Source organism: Schistocerca cancellata, chromosome 2, assembly GCF_023864275.1.
Source record: "Schistocerca cancellata isolate TAMUIC-IGC-003103 chromosome 2, iqSchCanc2.1, whole genome shotgun sequence".
Lineage (NCBI taxonomy): Eukaryota > Metazoa > Arthropoda > Insecta > Orthoptera > Acrididae > Schistocerca > Schistocerca cancellata.
The window spans coordinates 135213699-135231452 of record NC_064627.1 but is presented as its reverse complement, the minus strand read 5'-3'; the positions used below and the strand labels follow the sequence as shown (position 1 = coordinate 135231452).

General features: G+C 39.3%; 1 protein-coding gene across 1 annotated transcript in view; it reads left to right on the top strand.

Moving 5' to 3' along the window:
• Positions 1–17754, top strand: part of LOC126161405 (group XIIA secretory phospholipase A2) — a 36073-nt gene that overhangs the window by 4751 nt on the left and 13568 nt on the right. Inside the window, exon 2 of the mRNA XM_049917183.1 lies at positions 7323–7390. Coding sequence (XP_049773140.1) covers positions 7323–7390 — 68 coding nt within the window. The remainder of the gene's footprint in view (positions 1–7322; positions 7391–17754) is intronic.

Genomic DNA, 17754 nt, shown 5'->3' with positions numbered 1-17754 from the left:
TTTAAAATTTTGGCATAATTCTAATAAGAAATTTATTATGGCAGTGCAAATTATTAATATTTAATGATTCAAGTATTATTTTCCTAGCCTTTGTCCAGAAAAAAAGGAAGATAATTTTTTTTCATAGGCATATTGGAAAAAATAAAGGGATATGTGAGAAGTTTCAAATTGGTAGAGTCATTTTATATATATTGTTGTATCTGCATTCGTGAGAAGTATGATATATAACCTGTGAAGTGATACATGAATCAGGATGATACTAATCATAGAAACATGGAAAACAGTAATTATTGTTATATATTGTACATGTAGTGAATGCTGGAGTTTCCCATGTGCGTGGTTTTGCAGTGTGTGTGTTGCAAAACAAACATGGTTTAGATCCATAAATATCTCTCAGTCCTCGCACAGTTCTGTGCCATTCACCAAATACTGGTGCAAACAGCTAATAATAATAATAATAATAATAATAATAATAATAATAATAATAATAAAAAGAAAAGAGAAGCAGCAGTGGGATTTGATCAAGCGACATTGTGCTTATGAAGCTAAGCGCTTACTCGCTCAGCCACAGAGTCCTTGAATACTACTGACCCTACAAAGTATTTCAAACTATATCACCTCAAAAACAGTTGAGAATTGCGTCTTCCTTACACATGTCGAAGTCCTAATCGTGCCCGACACAACATACCAATATGAATCAAATCTGTGAGGGGAATTTCGTACAGTTCCCTTGTCAATAGTAAAGTGCTAGCTTAGAGGATCAAAAAGTCTTGGGTTTAATCCCAAGTCAGTCCGAGGATTTTTATTTGTCACTTATCACCCTTTCACCTCTAACAATGCTTGTCAATGTGAAAAATGCCATGTTGCATCGTGGTTCGGAATCCATGTTAAACTGTAGGTTCCCGTATAACTGACTGGGTAAATCAGTTTGAAGTTCAGAAGGCAGTGGCATAGCATCAATAGGACAATGCTTAGTAAAGCTCTAACATGTTCAACCAATCTTTCAGTTGGTGACAGCTTTATTTTTTAATATGACAAGGAGAAAAAGACATGAAAGTTAATAGCCAAGCCATTCAGATGGAGAGAATGTTTCAGTTGACAGTGGCAAAAGTATAGGTGGTCAATGCGTGTATTAACTTTACTGTTCTCAAACGTTTGTGCAGTTGCAGTACTACCACTCAGCTGTTAATGATACTTAGTGCACTCCATAAAAGATTCAGTACCAGTATGTGACATGAATTGTGTAGCTGAGAATGAGGAGAGTTCTGGTTCAGAGTTTCTGATGTAGCTCATTGTCCACCTATCTTGAAACCTGGGAGAATACGAGATAGATCGCTAATCTAGTTGATAGTAGTTGCTAGCTCTTGGACCATGTACAGATCAGTGGAAAATAATGATTTTCGTTTGTGAAATATACGTAATTTTCTGGCATGTCCTATCGAGTTGCAGATCTTATGTTTTGAATCTCTCTTATTTTATTCCTCTGATGAGGTAAGAGAATAGGTTTGTGAGAAAAAATGGAATATATCATGAGCCAAATGACAGATGGTGAGTAGAGAACCTAGAATATTACCATTTTATGTGAAAATTTGGGAAGTAGCTGTATTTTTCCAATCTTTGATAGGAAGTATGCCAGGAGATGACAGTTTCTTCTGAAAAAGTCAGTAAAGATGAACATTTGTAATTGTCAGATGCCGAAAGAGGAAGGCAGTCTGCCTAAGTTTGCAAATAGGATTCTGGTCAACACAACAATTTGTTAATAAAGCCATTCTATAGTGTTTTTCCACTTATAAGCAGAAGTACACTGAAGAAAAAGGGGAAGATTTGGTATTAACTACAGAAACATGTTTCCACAAGTAAGAGTGGCACTCCCCTACAAACATTTTATGTTTTTTCCAAGGTATTGCAGAGACAACAAGCTCTTGTTTCATTGTCTGAAACATCAGTCACTAAGACATTCAGTATGCTTCAGATGTGCTAATGACATAGGGAACAAAATACATTTTGTTGAAATGGCTTTGTTGGAAACTGTGCATTCCTATCCTGTTTGTGGACTAAAACCTATGAGGAAACTGTCAGACAAATTGAAATATTTTCCAGCATACCTGATCACAAGTCCTATAGGTTTCCGTGCTATGCCATTCGTATGTCAAAAAAGCACTACACTTTCACAAGTGTAGAGATTGATTCAAACATATTTTTTCCTTGTCCTTACTATTTGTAATTCTCTAGACTAATAAGGGCGAAACATTTTCATATAAGCTGCAGAGTGGAAACTTAGCTGGCGTACAACTTATTACACTTATTGAGACAGTGATCTAACGAATCAACTTGCTCCTTCTTTGAGGCAACCAACCAACTGCACTTGAATATGCACAGCAAATTACACTATATGGAATGAGATTGATTGTCTCTTATGACTCTTATGATTGGCATTTAAAGCCAACAATTTCAGTGACCTCAACTAAACTAAAAATCAGTTTGCTGCTCTGAGTTAGGTTTAATTATTAATTTACACGTCAAGTTCTGTAGGACCAAATTGAGGAGCAAATTTTCGAGCTCATGGAATGTGTCAGTACATTAAATTAAAACATAAAAGTAATAACAGATAAAAATAAAATATTTATGAACCCAAATAAAGTCAATCCATAAGTTTAAGTAAACGCAATCAACATTACAACAAGAATCAGCTTAATTTTTTCAAGGAACTCCTCGACAGAATAGAAGGAGTAACCCATGAGGAAATACTTCAGTTTCGATTTGAAAGTGCTTGTATTACTGCTGAGATTTTTTTAAAATTCTAGTGGTAGCTTATTGAAAATGGATGCAGCAGTATACTGCACACTTTTCTGCACAAGAGTTAAAGAAGTCCGATCCAACTGCAGGTTTGATTTCTGATGAGTATTAACTGAGTGAAAGCTCATATTAAGCTAATATTGTTAACAAGAAATGTTAGTAAGGAATATATATATTGAGATGCCAATGTCAAAATATCCAGCCTCATGAACAGGGGTCCACAAGAGGTTCGTGAACTTACACCACTTATTGCCCGAGCCACCCGTTTCTGAGCCAAAAATATCCTTTTAGAATGGAAAGAATTACCCCAAAGTATAATACCATATGACATAAGCAAATGAAAATAAGCAAAGTAGACTAATTTTCCTGTTGCATTCACTCACTTCAGATACCGTTCGAATAGTAAAAATGGCAGCATTAAGTCTTTGAACAACATCCTGAATGTGGGGTTTCCACAACAGTTTACTATCTGAACACCTAGAAATATGAACTGTTCAGTTTCACTAATCATATACCCATTCTGTGAAATTAAAACACCATGTTTTGTTGAATTGTATGTTAGAAAAAGTAAAAACTGAGTCTTACTGTGATTTAGCGTTACTTTATTTTCTACAACCCATGAAGTTAGGTCATGTACTGCACTATTTGAAACTGAGCCAATGTTGCACTCAACAGCCCTTACTACCAAGCTAGTGTCATGAGCAAACAGAAATATTTTAGAGTTACCCATAATACTAGAGGGCATATCATTTATACAGATAAAGAACAGGAGTGACCCCCAACACTGATCCCTGGGGCATCCCCCCACTTGACTGTACCCCGTTGACACCCCACATCACAGCCATTCTCAACATTGTGAATAACGATCTTTTGCTGTTTGTAAGAGGTGAACCACTTGTGAACTACTGTCCATATTCCAATATGGTCCAACTTCTGGAGCAATATTTTGTGATCCACACAATCAAATGCCTTAGTTAAATAAAAAAAAATGCCTAGTGATTGAAACCTTTTGTTTAACCCATCCAGTACCTCACAGAGAAAAGAGAATACAACATTTTCAGTTGTTAAACAACTTCTAAAGCTGAGCCATACATTTGATAGCAAATCATGTGATATAAAATGATCAATTATCTTTACATACACAGCCTTTTCCATAACTTTATCAAACACTGACAGCATAGAAATAGGTCTAAAATTGTCTACATTATCTCTTTCTCCCTTTTTATAAAGCTGCTTTATTGCTGAGTACTTTAATCGTGCAGGAAACTGACCATTCCTAAAGGAAAAATTACAAATATGGCTATATACAGTGCTAACATGTGCCGCACAGTATAATAATTTTCTGCTAGGCACTCTATCATATCCACGAGAGTCCTTAGTCTTCAGTGATTTGATTATTGACTCAATCTCCCCCTTGTCTGTATCACAGAGGAATATTTCAGACATTAATCTCGGAAAGGCATTTGCCAAGAAAGTTATATGATTCCCTGTAAAAACTAAACTTTTATGTAATTCACCAGCAATGCTCAGAAAATTATTGTTAAATACTGTACATATATCTGATTTATCAGTAACAGAAATATTTTTACTACGAACTGACTATATCGTCGACCTTGTTCTGCTGACCAGACACTTCCTTCACAGCAAACCATATGGTTTTAATTTTATCATGTGAATTAGCTATTCTATTTGCATACCATATACTCTTTGCTTCCCTAATAAAAATTTTAAGCACCTTACATTCTGTTTGTAATGGGCTACTGTAGCTTGATTGTGACTACTTCTAAAATTTTGATGTAGTCCGCACTTTGTCCTACATGATATCCTTACCCCACTAGTCAGCCACCTGGGCTGCCTGTTACTGCTAGTACCCCATTTAGAACGTTCTAATGGAAAGCAACTCTCAAAGAGCATGAGAAAAGTGTTAAGGAAAGCGTTATATGTATCATCTATGTTATCGGCACTTTAATCATCGTGTCACTCTTGTTCCTTGACGACTCTGTATTGCTGTAGGATTAACTTTCCTACATAGTTTGTAATTATATGTGACATTTGTTTGAGTACAAAAGCCTTGTAATGTTAAAATTTGAGCATCATGGTCTGAAAGACCATTCACCCTTTTACTAACAGAATGCCTATCTAGTAATGAAGAATGAATAAGAATATTGTCTATGTCTGTGCTACTGTTCCCCTGCACTCTAGTTGTCTACATCAGATCATATGAATTTAGGAGATCTACCAACATCCTTTTTCTTGCATCATCATATACAAAATTTATATTGAAGTCACCACATATAACTAATTTCTGGTACTTCCTACAAAGTGAATCACGAACTCTCTGTATCTTGAGCAGAAATGCTCTGAAGTCAGAGTTAGGGGACCTGTAAACAAGAACAATTCGAAGTTTAGTTTCACTAAAGTCAACTGCCCCTGCACAACATTCAAATATCTGCTCAATGCAGTGTTGTGATATGTCTGTGGACTCAAATGAATACAGGTTTTTTTTTTTTTTTTTTTTTTTTTTTTAAGTACATAGCCACTTCCCAACCTTGCAGGGAACTCCTTGAAAAACAGCCAGCTAATCTGTATCCTGGTAAAGGACTCCTCTGAATTGTCAAATTATTTAGGTGCTACTCTGATATACCAATAATTTCAGAGTCAACATCTACAAGCAGTTCACTAACTTTATCTCTAATAGCTATTATATTTTGATGAAATATGCTAATTCCTTCTCTACTTGGAAACATTGACATCCTCTGAAGGTGAGCCCTTAGTTTGAGGGACTTCCTTTAAGTAGGTATGCGTATCAGCTGACTCCAATCTAAAAAAAGGTGCAGCTCTAACACCAGCTACTACAGGAATTTTTCCATGAGTGATCCCACCACCACCCAATACACCGTCGCCAATAAGCTTTGCCAGCCTCTCCTTCCCATACCTGTTGAGGTGCAGGCCATGCCTAGTGAAACCCGATCTGCTGATAGACCCAACTGGCACCACTGAAATGTGACCCATGCCCTCTGCCATCAGTGTCCTCTCCAGCCCCATGTTAACATGCCTAACAGCCACATTAAGACAAGTTTGATCATGACACTGGAACAGCTGCACGAAATACACATCAGTTTGAGTAGCTATCTTTACCAGGTCACCACCTACATCATATACTCTGTCCCTATCAAGACTTTTTCCCTGCTCCACCCACTATCACTACCTGATCTTCCTTCGTAAAATTCCTACATAACGCCCCCATGCTGTCAGTCACCTGAGCAAACCCTGCACTATGCTTCATGATGCTGGTGACCTGGTGCTCACTCCCCAACAATTCCTGCAATGGCTAGCCCACATTTCTACTGTGTGAACTACCTAGCAGCAGAACCTTCTTCTTTCTGTTTGACTTTGCAACTGACCTAGGCCTCCTAACTGCTGAGGACTGCTGCATGTTCCCTAGACCTACGGCTACAAGAGACTCCACTCCACTCAGCTCTGACAGGACTGCTGCATGTTCCCTACACCTATGGCTACAAGAGACTCCACTCCACTCAGCTCTGACAGTTGGTCAAATCTACTGCATATACACAAAGTATAACTGTCTGAATACCTCCTCCTCCTAGCTGCCTTCTTGCCAACTGCCAGTCCCCATTCCCCACCACCCTCACCCTCCTCAACCTATCTAGTTCCTCCTTTGTATGTTGTAACTGCACCTGAAGGGCACAGACCTTACACTCCTGCTCCTCTATCAACTTATTTCTACTACAGGTTCTTAATTCCCAGGAGAGGATGTCACTAGAATACCCACTGGCATCCCCACTGCATTCCCCACACTGAAAATATTTTGAACAAATCCCACACCGTAACCCACTACTCACAAAACTAGGACAGAGCGCACACTTCTCACTCATGGTAAAATTTTACAGTTACTTAAAAAAACTATACACCTACATTACCTAAGTTCAGTTACACCAGCAGAACTAACAGTAGTGGTCTCGAAATTATCTGTCTACTGAGAAAGCAACTGCTTGTATTAATACTACTACACCACAGCTAATACCAATACCGCAAACCTTCACAAAATTATTAGCTAAAACCAAAAATTCAAGTGGCCACTGGAACAGTCAACAAAGTTAAAACATTGAATGAAAATTTTACTGAAATATTTCACTAGAAAAAATAAGAAACGTTAGCTGAAACCTAAAGCACGAAATTTATTAAACGAGTTCAACGCACAGAAAACTCTAAACAACACAGCGAGTGAATGTTTCCAAAAGTTTATTAAATCCTTATTTCACCACAAACAGCACGTTGCACCTCTGGAAAGCTATTAAGTTTAATAGCTGTGTAACAGTGCACAAATAACTTTGTCAGTACTTAGCTTTACAACTGCTACAGCACCAACTGCACGCTGCAAAATGTAAACACACTACTGAGGCTTGAGTCTTGGACGAACAATGTCACAAGTTGAAATGAGTGCCAGATGTAATACTTATTTTATATCCTTGGCAAATAAATTAATTTTTTAATTTGTGTTCCAGGGGAGAAGCCTAAGAAAAATAAATATCATACACCATCAAGTGATGGATGTGGTTCACAAGGACTGAAAGTAAGTACCAATGAATTTTTTATTTTAATTTCTTATTGTCTTTTTCTTTAATAATTATTAATTAATCACAATATTTTGTTATGAAAATGTATGAATGGTTGAGTTGATGCAAAAGTCTCATAATGTGGCTGACATTTCAGGAAAATGAAATTCTTGTAGGAGGTTATGATTAATTGGCAGTCACATTTGATCTATTCACTGTTATCATTTGATTCCTCACACTATCTCTGTTGAATTTCACCAGTCTAGCATGAAACGAAGCACATAGATTCACAAATGCTTTTATTCTAAAATTCATCTAGTATGTACATCCACTAGGAACTAGGAGGCCACAAAACCTGTACCCATCATAACTTTGCAATTTCTCCACTATTCTAGTTCAAAAAATTCAGGACTTGCCACTAACAACATGCATATGTCATCTAAATACATTTTGCACTCACACAATCTTAATCAAGTTCTCAGGCAGAATGCATTTGCAATATCTAAGACTGGTGTTCAATAGGTAATACAACACATTTTTTCCCTGGGCCAATTTTGGCTGGAGAAGAAAAATGTGTAATTGTTGTGGGGAGTCATGGAATATTCCTGCTTCAGCTCCTGTAGTGTCATGAAGTTATGATAGCTGACAGCAGTATAGCCTACAAAATGGAGTCTGTAACGGAGGTGCATTCCAAGCCATTGAGTTTATTTTGGTGGAAAACCAGAGCCCTGCAGATATTCATAGGCACTTGCAATATGTCTATGGAGACCTGGCATGAGCAAAAGCATCGTGAGTCACTGGGTGAGGCGTCTGTCATCTTTGCGAAAAGGTCATGCAGACCTGTCTGATCTCCTGTGTGCTGGCTGGCTGCACACGGCTGTGATTCTTGCAGTGTTGAAAAATGCGGACACACTCATTCGAGGTGATCACTGCACAACTGGAGATCTCTGTTGGTAGTGCTGACACACTTTCACCGGTTGGGATACTCGAAGGTGTGTGCCAGAAGACCAGAAAGAGTAATGAAGGACCATCTGTACAGAACTGCTTGTGGTTAATTACAAGGCTGATCGTGACACTTCTTTGTCAAACATCGTCACATGCAATGAAGCGTGAGTTCATCATTTCAAACTGGAAACAAATCGGCAATCAACAGAAAGGCACCACACCACATCTCCTCCAAAGAAAAAGTTCAAAGCCGCACACTCAGCTGGTAAAAAATGGTCTTCTGGGTCACAGAAGGGGTTAATCTGTTTGAGTCCTCCATCATGATGCAAAGATCAACTCTGAAGTGTGTTTATTGTGCTACCCACAGGAAATTGAAGATGTGACTTCAGCATGTTTGTCACCACAAAAATGCAAACGAAGTTTTCCTTCTCCATGTCAGTGCAAGGCCTCACGCAAGTCTGCACACCCAAGAAGAACTCACAAAACTTCATTGGACTGCTCTTCCTCATCCACCTGACAGCCTGAATCTTGCACTTTCCAACCTCCATCTGTTAGGCCCAATGAAAGATGCCCTCCACAGGAAGCAGTGTCTGGATGATAAGGAGTTTATTGATGCAGCAAGATGTGAGCTCCATTGTCGACCAGTAGAGTGGCACCATGCAGGCATAGTCCCTCCGAATAAGGTGGCATCAGGCTGATGCTCTGAATGGAGATTATGTTGATAAATAGGGTTTTATAGCCAAAACATTGCAGAAAAATGTGGTGTATTCGAATAATGAATAAAACTGACCTACTTTCAGAAAAAAAGAAGAAAAAAAGTGTTGCACTACTTATTGAACGTCCCTCATATAACATTATAGTGTGGGTATGTGTGTCTGTGTTATCATTTGACATGTGGTTCTCTGTGCACTTTCAGCGGTGGTTGGCTCCCTAATTCTAAATTTCTAGAAATGAGATGACTTCAGACTTTTTTTTTCTCTTACTGCGAACCTTAGTATCAACACTGTGTGCAGTAGTACTTATGTAGCCATTGTTGAATTCTGTGTTTAATTTTGCTGATATGCAGTTTGTAGCAGTATCATTATTGAAATTTCAGTGTATAAATGTGATAGAAGTATAAAGCAGAGTTGTAGCGGCTGCAGTTTGAGAGGGAGCCTTGCTCACACCACACTGCTCCTATCATGGTGAGAGTCTGTTTGCAGAGTAGGGCTTTATTCCTCAATTCTCTGCATCATCCTTTAAAACTGATCAAGAAAAGTGCCCACTTTTATGTTATAACCAGGCACTATTTTCCTGTCCACTATGACTGCTGAAAATGGACATTTGATACCTAACATTACTTTTCCCTATTTTTCTCAAAACTCGCCGGCCGCAGTGGCCGTGCGGTTCTAGGCGCTCCAGTCCGGAGGCGCGCTGCTGCTACGGTCGCAGGTTTGAATCCTGCCTCGGGCATGGGTGTGTGTGATGTCCTTAGGTTAGTTAGGTTTAAGTAGTTCTAAGTTCTAGGGGACTGATGACCTCAGCAGTTGAGTCCCATAGTGCTCAGAGCCATTTGAACCATTTTTTTCCTCAAAACTCATTTGCAGTCACACTTCCATTCTAAATTGTCTCTTTCCTTCTTTACTGTTTTGTGTTTATTTCTCCCCACATCTTCCCTCTTTCTTTATGCCCATCTGGCCCCCCTCACCACATCTCACCCTCAAATTGTATAAGTATTTCCTTTTTGTACTCTATTTCCCTTTCGGGAGTGCAGTCTTTCTCAGCTAATTTTGCTGATGAGATCTTCTCATGTTATCAGCATCCAGGTTTGGGTTTTCCATTATTTCCCTAAATTGCTCCATGCAAATGCCAGGATGGTTCCTTTGAAAGGGCATGGCTGATTTCCTTCCCCATCCTTGACACAATCTGAGCTTTTGCTCCCTCTTTAATGACCTCGATGTTGACGGGACGTTAAACCCAGTCTTCCTTTCTTCCTTTTGTGTTATCAGCCCAAGAACAGTGATGTATTGAAGTATCATTTTGAGTTTTCTTCTCATCTATAGTTGAAATGTAGCATTTTTTGGGACGTGATTGTTTAGAACTACTGGATTGTGGCCTAGTCTGCCACAAGAGTTTCGGGCTGGCATGTTTACAGTGTGTCTTGGCCTGTAGTTGTGGTGGTTGGGGGAAGTGAAGGGGAATGATCTGAGCATTCAGCCCTGATGCTGCCTCTGCATTCTGTCCTCACTACCTACACTCCTCCCCGATGGAAGAATTTGTGTTATTGCGAATTCATCAAGAGTGCTCTCACCTGAGAACAGTGCAGGCAGTTGACCAAACAGCAGGACTGAACACCTGGACAGCCCCCCACCAACACAACACGTTGGAACAGTCTCTCTCAGAAATATGCAATTGGTCTACACAGTACTCCCTCATCAAAGAAGACTGTGGTTAAGTTGCTGTAAGAGAAAAAATCCCACAGATACCTGTCACTTTGCCAGAAGATGAAACATTGCTTAAAGATCATACAGCCCCGTGATTTATAAGCTGAAAAGTTTTCATCAACAACTTCCTTTCAGTTATACTTTATTTCTGTTTACTGTTTTACATTCATTCCCTATTTGACCAAACTTAACTTTTTTAATCTTGTGTTATTGATAGGCGGTAATATGTAGAAAGTTCATTGCTTTGAGGTAATAGCTAATTATTTTGAGACATCCTTGAATGCGAATATTGATGATTGATTCCGTTGTTGCTTTTGATTCATCCATGTCTTTTGTGATGTGACCATTTTGACTGACTTTTGAAATTTATTTTGTTTGGCTGGCTATAGTGTGTTTGTCCTCTGTGTGTTTGGTACACTTTTTGTGAGTGTAAGATTGACATTCAGACAACTTGTGTTATGCCAAATAGTGATCACCTCAAGCAGTTCAGTTACCAGTAGCTGGATTGAATTATGGTGAACCTGTGGTTCCTAGATTGGGCCTGCCTTCTTATTTACATAAATTCTGTGCATGCTTTGACCATTAACCATGATGGTTGAATATCATATGTCACAAGGATCTGAATCTACATGCCAAGGAGATGATTGAATGTAATGGGTGGACACTAAAGCACTGGAAGTGCTTATCTATCCTGCATGGTAGTCACTCACCTGCATTGTGTGTGTGTGTGTGTGTGTGTGTGTGTGAGAGAGAGAGAGAGAGAGAGAGAGAGAGAGAGAGAGGGAAGGGGGAATAGTTGATAGCTCACAGTGCTACTGCAGTATGGCAAGACATGTAGCACGACTTTAGTTGCACATTTGAAAACATCTTTACTCCGATTTGCAGGGATCTGTGTTATTGGACTGGCAAGTTTTTTGTTGCATTGTGTACTCGAATATTTTAATTTCTCACCATCAAGAAAAAGTAAGAAGCTGGCTTTCATGATCAATAATAATAATAATAATAATAATAATAAAGCCTGTTATCATAATAGGGCATTCCCAATGTAGCAAAATTTACTTATGTTACAAAGAGTGAAGATCAAGATGGAGGGTGTCATGGCTTCCAGTGGCTTTATGCACTTTGAGGCAGCACAACGTCAGGAGAATGGGCAGATAGAATAACTTTATAGAGATGGATAACATTGAAACTTACTGGCAGATTAAAACTGTGTGCCGGACCAAGACTCGAACTTGGGACCTTTGCTTTTCGCGGGCAAGTGCTCTACCAACTGAGCTACCCAAGCACGGCTCACACCCCGTCCTCACAACTTTACTTCTGCCTGTACCTCGTCTCCTAGTTCTGCAAGTTTCGCAGGAGAGCTTCCGTAGAGTTTGGAAGGTAGGAGACAAGGTACTGGCAGAAGTAAAGTTGTGAGGACGGGGCGTGAGTCGTGCTTGGGTAGCTCAGTTGGTAGAGCAGTTGCCCACGAAAAGCAAAGATCCTGAGTTCGAGTCTTGGTCTGGCACACAGTTTTAATCTGCCAGAAAGTTTCATATCAGAGCGCACTCTGCTGCAGAGTGAAAATCTCATTGCAGATAACATTATTAAATAAAGCAATTCTTCAGGCTTTCCTGGTGATCTGTTGACATCTGGAGATGTCTCATGTTCTACCACATATCAGTATCGTCCATGTTCTATGTACTGACTTGGCAGAAAATTCTAAGAAATTTTCGTCTTATGTCAAAACAGTAGGTGGATCAAAGCAAAATGTCCCGACACTCTGTGACCAAAATGGTACTGAAACAGAGGATGACAGACTAAAGGCCGAAATACTAAATGTCTTTTTCCAAAGCTGTTTCACAGAGGAAGACTGCACTGTAGTTCCTTCTCTAGATTGTCGTACAGATGACAAAATGGTAGATATCGAAATAGACGACAGAGGGATAGAGAAACAATTAAAATCGCTCAAAAGAGGAAAGGCCGCTGGACCTGATGGGATACCAGTTTGATTTTACACAGAGTACGCGAAGGAACTTGCCCCCCTTCTTGCAGCGGTGTACCATAGGTCTCTAGAAGAGTGTAGCGTTCCAAAGGATTGGAAAAGGGCACAGGTCATCCCCGTTTTCAAGAAGGGACATCGAACAGATGTGCAGAACTATAGACCTATATCTCTAACGTCGATCAGTTGTAGAATTTTGGAACACGTATTATGTTCGAGTATAATGACTTTTCTGGAGACTAGAAATCTACTCTGTAGGAATCAGCATGGGTTTCGAAAAAGACGGTCGTGTGAAACCCAGCTCGCGCTATTCGTCCACGAGACTCAGAGGGCCATAGACACGGGTTCACAGGTAGATGCCGTGTTTCTTGACTTCCGCAAGGCGTTCGATACAGTTCCCCACAGTCTTTTAATGAACAAAGTAAGAGCATATGGACTATCAGACCAGTTGTGTGATTGGATTGAAGAGTTCCTAGATAACAGAACGCAGCATGTCATTCTCAGTGGAGAGAAGTCTTCCGAAGTAAGAGTGATTTCAGGTGTGCCGCAGGGGAGTGTCATAGGACCGTTGCTATTCACAATATACATAAATGACCTGGTGGATGACATCGGAAGTTCACTGAGGCTTTTTGCAGATGATGCTGTGGTGTTTCGAGAGGTTGTAACAATGGAAAATTGTACTGAAATGCAGGAGGATCGACAGCGAATTGATGCATGGTGCAGGGAATGGCAATTGAATCTCAATGTAGACAAGTGTAATGTGCTGCGAATACATAGAAAGATAGATCCCTTATCATTTAGCTATAAAATAGCAGGTCAGCAACTGGAAGCAGTTAATTCCATAAATATCTGGGAGTGCGCATTAGGAGTGATTTAAAATGGAATGGTCGTATAAAGTTGATCGTCGGTAAAGCAGATGCCAGACTGAGATTCATTGGAAGAATCCTAAGGAAATGCAATCCGAAAACAAAGGAAGTAGGTTACAGTACGCTTGTTCGCCCACTGCTTGAATACTGCTCAGCAGTGTGGGATCCATACCAGATAGGGTTGATAGAAGAGAGAGAGAAGATCCAATGGAGAGCAGCGCGCTTCGTTACAGGATCATTTAGTAATCGTGAAAGCGTTACGGAGATGATAGATAAACTCCAGTGGAAGACTCTGCAGGAGAGACGCTCAGTAGCTCGGTACGGGCTTTTGTTAAAGTTTCGAGAACATACCTTCACCGAAGAGTCAAGCAGTATATTGCTCCCTCCTATGTATATCTCACGAAGAGACCATGAGGATAAAATCAGAGAGATTAGAGCCCACACAGAAGCATACCTACAATCCTTCTTTCCACGAACAATACGAGACTGGAATAGGAGGGAGAACCAATAGAGGTACTCAGGGTACCCTCCGCCACACACCATCAGGTGGCTTGCGGAGTATGGATGTAGATGTAGATGTAGATACAATATTTTGATGTCATGACTTGTCTTCATCACATGCTACCTGAGACTGCTAGTTGAGTGGAATGGATCCAGTAATTATACTTACTGTCTTCTCATCCATGGTCTGTTCTAGGCATTCTGGCTGTGCTCCATTCATACTAGAATCATCTTGAGGTATTCTGTTTTGGGTCCAGTGTGTCTGGCAGTGATCCGATGTTCCATTTACAGTTCGGTGCATCTGACAGTGATTGGAGTTCAGTTCCCTTTTCAGGGCAGCTGGTGCTCTGTCTGGGGTTCATTCTGCATATCCTCATTTTCAGTTCTTTTTGTTGAGTGCTGCTGCTGCAACCATAACATTTTTAGCAACTGCAGTGCAGGACTCCAGATTCATGAGATTTTCTGCCGCCTTTGACTCTATTGATTCTCTTATAACACTGTCCCAGTATCTGGGGAACTCTGCCAGAACCCTTGCTTTTTCATTGATCATTGTATGATTAAGTTCTAGAGAGTACTCAGCAGTGGCTTATTTAGTTGCCTGTCTTAGGCAGAAGTGCCTCTGATTTTCTTAGCTTCTGTGATGTCAACTATCGTGGTTGTTTGTCCAATGTACAACATGCCACATCGGAAAGATATATAATAAATTCCTGGTTTTCAGAAACCAATGTCATCTTTCACATTTCCCAATAATCCTCTTATTTTGGTAGTGGTTAGAACACATACTTGATTTTATGCTTCTTGAGAAGCTTGTTGATCTTGGCAGAACTACTCGTAGACCCCGCATAGGGTAGGTAAGGTACAGTGATTTCTGCATATTGCTCTTCTTCTCTATCATGTGGCAGAGTGTCTGGTTGAATTGCCTTCTGAATCTGTGTGACTGTATATCCATTTTTATAGAAGACTGAGCATAGATTCTCTGTTTTTGATGTCAAACTACTTTGATATAACAAGGTGTGTGCCCGTACAGCACCTGTGTATGGCAATTGCTATCTGGCAGGTATAACTCAGTGGGTGTTGGTTTGCGATACACACTGTGGCCAAATGGTCCATCTGCTCTCTGTTTGACCAGCATACCCAGAAATGGCCAGCTGCTGGTTCCTGACTGTAGTTTCATTTGTTTGTTTCTGAGTGCATGAAAAATACGTATTGGATATTGATAGATTTAGTTGGCTATAATAGTAACATTTTCAATTAGTTTGTATTTCATGATTACTGTTTATAGTATCAATTGAAATGAATTGTATGCCAGTGTTGTTTTTGCTTAGTTGCTGACTGTTTTTTGTTGTTCTAACTCATTTCATGTTACTTTCGAATGTCACTATATGCTGTCAAATTACTTGTATTTTGTTATTACTTTTAACTTGTTTATTTGGTTTATAGGAGCTTCACTATTCATCCAGTTACAGCTTTGTTCTCATATTCATTGTGCTGCCATGCAGGGAAGTACTTGGTTGATGTTAGTGATATATTGTAATTATTTGTTTGAGATGGAAAGCACTGACAGCAGAAATGTTATTATATGAGTAATAGGAATGAATAAAATATACTCAGGACAGTGAGAAGGCTGTGCTGCTTATTTCACTTTCTCTGTCCATTTTGTTTATGAGAAAATGCAGGAAATGGAAAGGAGAGATGGGGAGGCGGGAGAAAAAATGGTTCAAATGGCTCTGAGCACTATGGGACTCAACTTCTGAGGTCATTAGTCCCCTAGAACTTAGAACTAGTTAAACCTAACTAACCTAAGGACATCACACACATTCATGCCCGAGGCAGGATTCGAACCTGTGACCGTAGCGGTCTCGCGGTTCCAGACTGCAGAGCCTAGAACCGCACGGCCACTTCGGCCGGCCGGAGGAGGCGGGAGAGAGCGGGCGAGAGAGAGAGAGAGAGAGAGAGAGAGAGAGAGAGAGAGAGAAAGCTGAAGCCACTTAGAGAATCTAAATTTTGCAGGAATTTCATATGGCTTTAATATTTGTGAGCTTGTAAAAAGTCATATAACTAATTTTGTAGACACTGGGAAAGAAATTTAACAGATTTGAAGTAATAAGACTTGCAGCAGATCAGTTGTATAAATATTTGACCCAAAGAATAAGTAAAATTACAAAGAAAGGAAAAGGTGGCCAGAACTCACCTTCAGGGAGTAGAAATATTAGGTGGGTGTGTAAGTTCATAGAATTTTTCTGTAAGTTTAATAAACACGACAGATACATGTAACAAAGACATTAGTCATCAATAATATATTCTCCTTCACAATTTAAAATGGTATGCTATTAGCGGGGTAACTTTTTGATTCTGTAACTGTAGAAATCACATGGTTTTGAGGCAAAGAACGTTTCAAACCATATTTGGAGCATATTTTCATCCAAAATGGATGTTCCTTGAAGGTTGTTTGGTAGAGAGCAAAAAAGGTGAAAATCTGAGAGCACTAAGATCAGGCGAATAAGGTGTGTGCAGAATGACTTCCCAACCTGTCTCCGATATAGTGTTTTCTGGCAGAATGTGGGTGGGCATTATCCTGGAATAGCATCAGTTCACGCAGTCTTCCTGGTTGCTATTCTCGGCGTAGTCCAATCTCGGCGTAGTCCAATTTCCTGCCTGAATTGGCAGGCTAGGAAAAAATCTTACCTTCATAGTCTCATATGTTATTGAATTTAGCATATTTTAAAATGAAGGTCTAAGTAAGGAACACGATTTTTTTTGTCATCTCCAAAAAAAATTCTGCTCCGAGATAGAGCCCTTCAAAGGTTACTACATGCATACCCATTGAAGATGGAAATTTTGGAAAACATTTTAAAATGCTTTATCTCTGGAACAGTTCTAGATATTTTTTGGGGTTTTTCTTATTTGAAAAATAATTGCTTTATGATTACAAAGAAATTCTCCATTTGGACTTATCTGTCAAAGTTCTTTTACTATAGTGTTCTGAACTTTTTTTACAATTTATGGAAAACAATTTTTTTCCAAAAATGCCAGTCCATAAAATTTTGATTTTTTTCTGTTGATTGGTACCATATAGTTCTACATTCCCTGAAAACGAGGGCTTCCACTTTTAGGTTGAATAGGTTTTATAAACGATTGAAATTTTTGCCATACATAAGACCTGTTTTATTACCACATTAGCACGTAACAGGCTCAATAAAAAAATCAAAACCTATCCTTAACATAATTTTAGTTTTGCAAAATGAGTAAGAGACTCATTTTTAAGCATTTTAAATAGTTCAAAAATATATGTGAAAGGTCCAAAGACTTAAAGATTTCAATTTATACGACTTCTGTGCATTCTATTTTGTACTGAAATTAGCCAGTCAACAAACTAAAAATATGTTCCACTGCTTCAGTATTTTCCTTTGATTTAGAGTGATGCCTTCCTGTTGAACCAATAGGAACTGAGCACTTACAATCTCCAAAACTTTGTGAACAGGAAGTGAGCACTTACGGCACTGTTGCTGTACATCAGCTGGAAACATATATCCAGCAGCTGGTCCATGTTGTAACATAAAGTTCACTACAATTTTGTGTAACTCATAACTGGTGTCTATAATCTCTGCAATCCACTAGTCACAATCATACACATACACCCCAAAATCATCTCCCTTCTCAGGTTG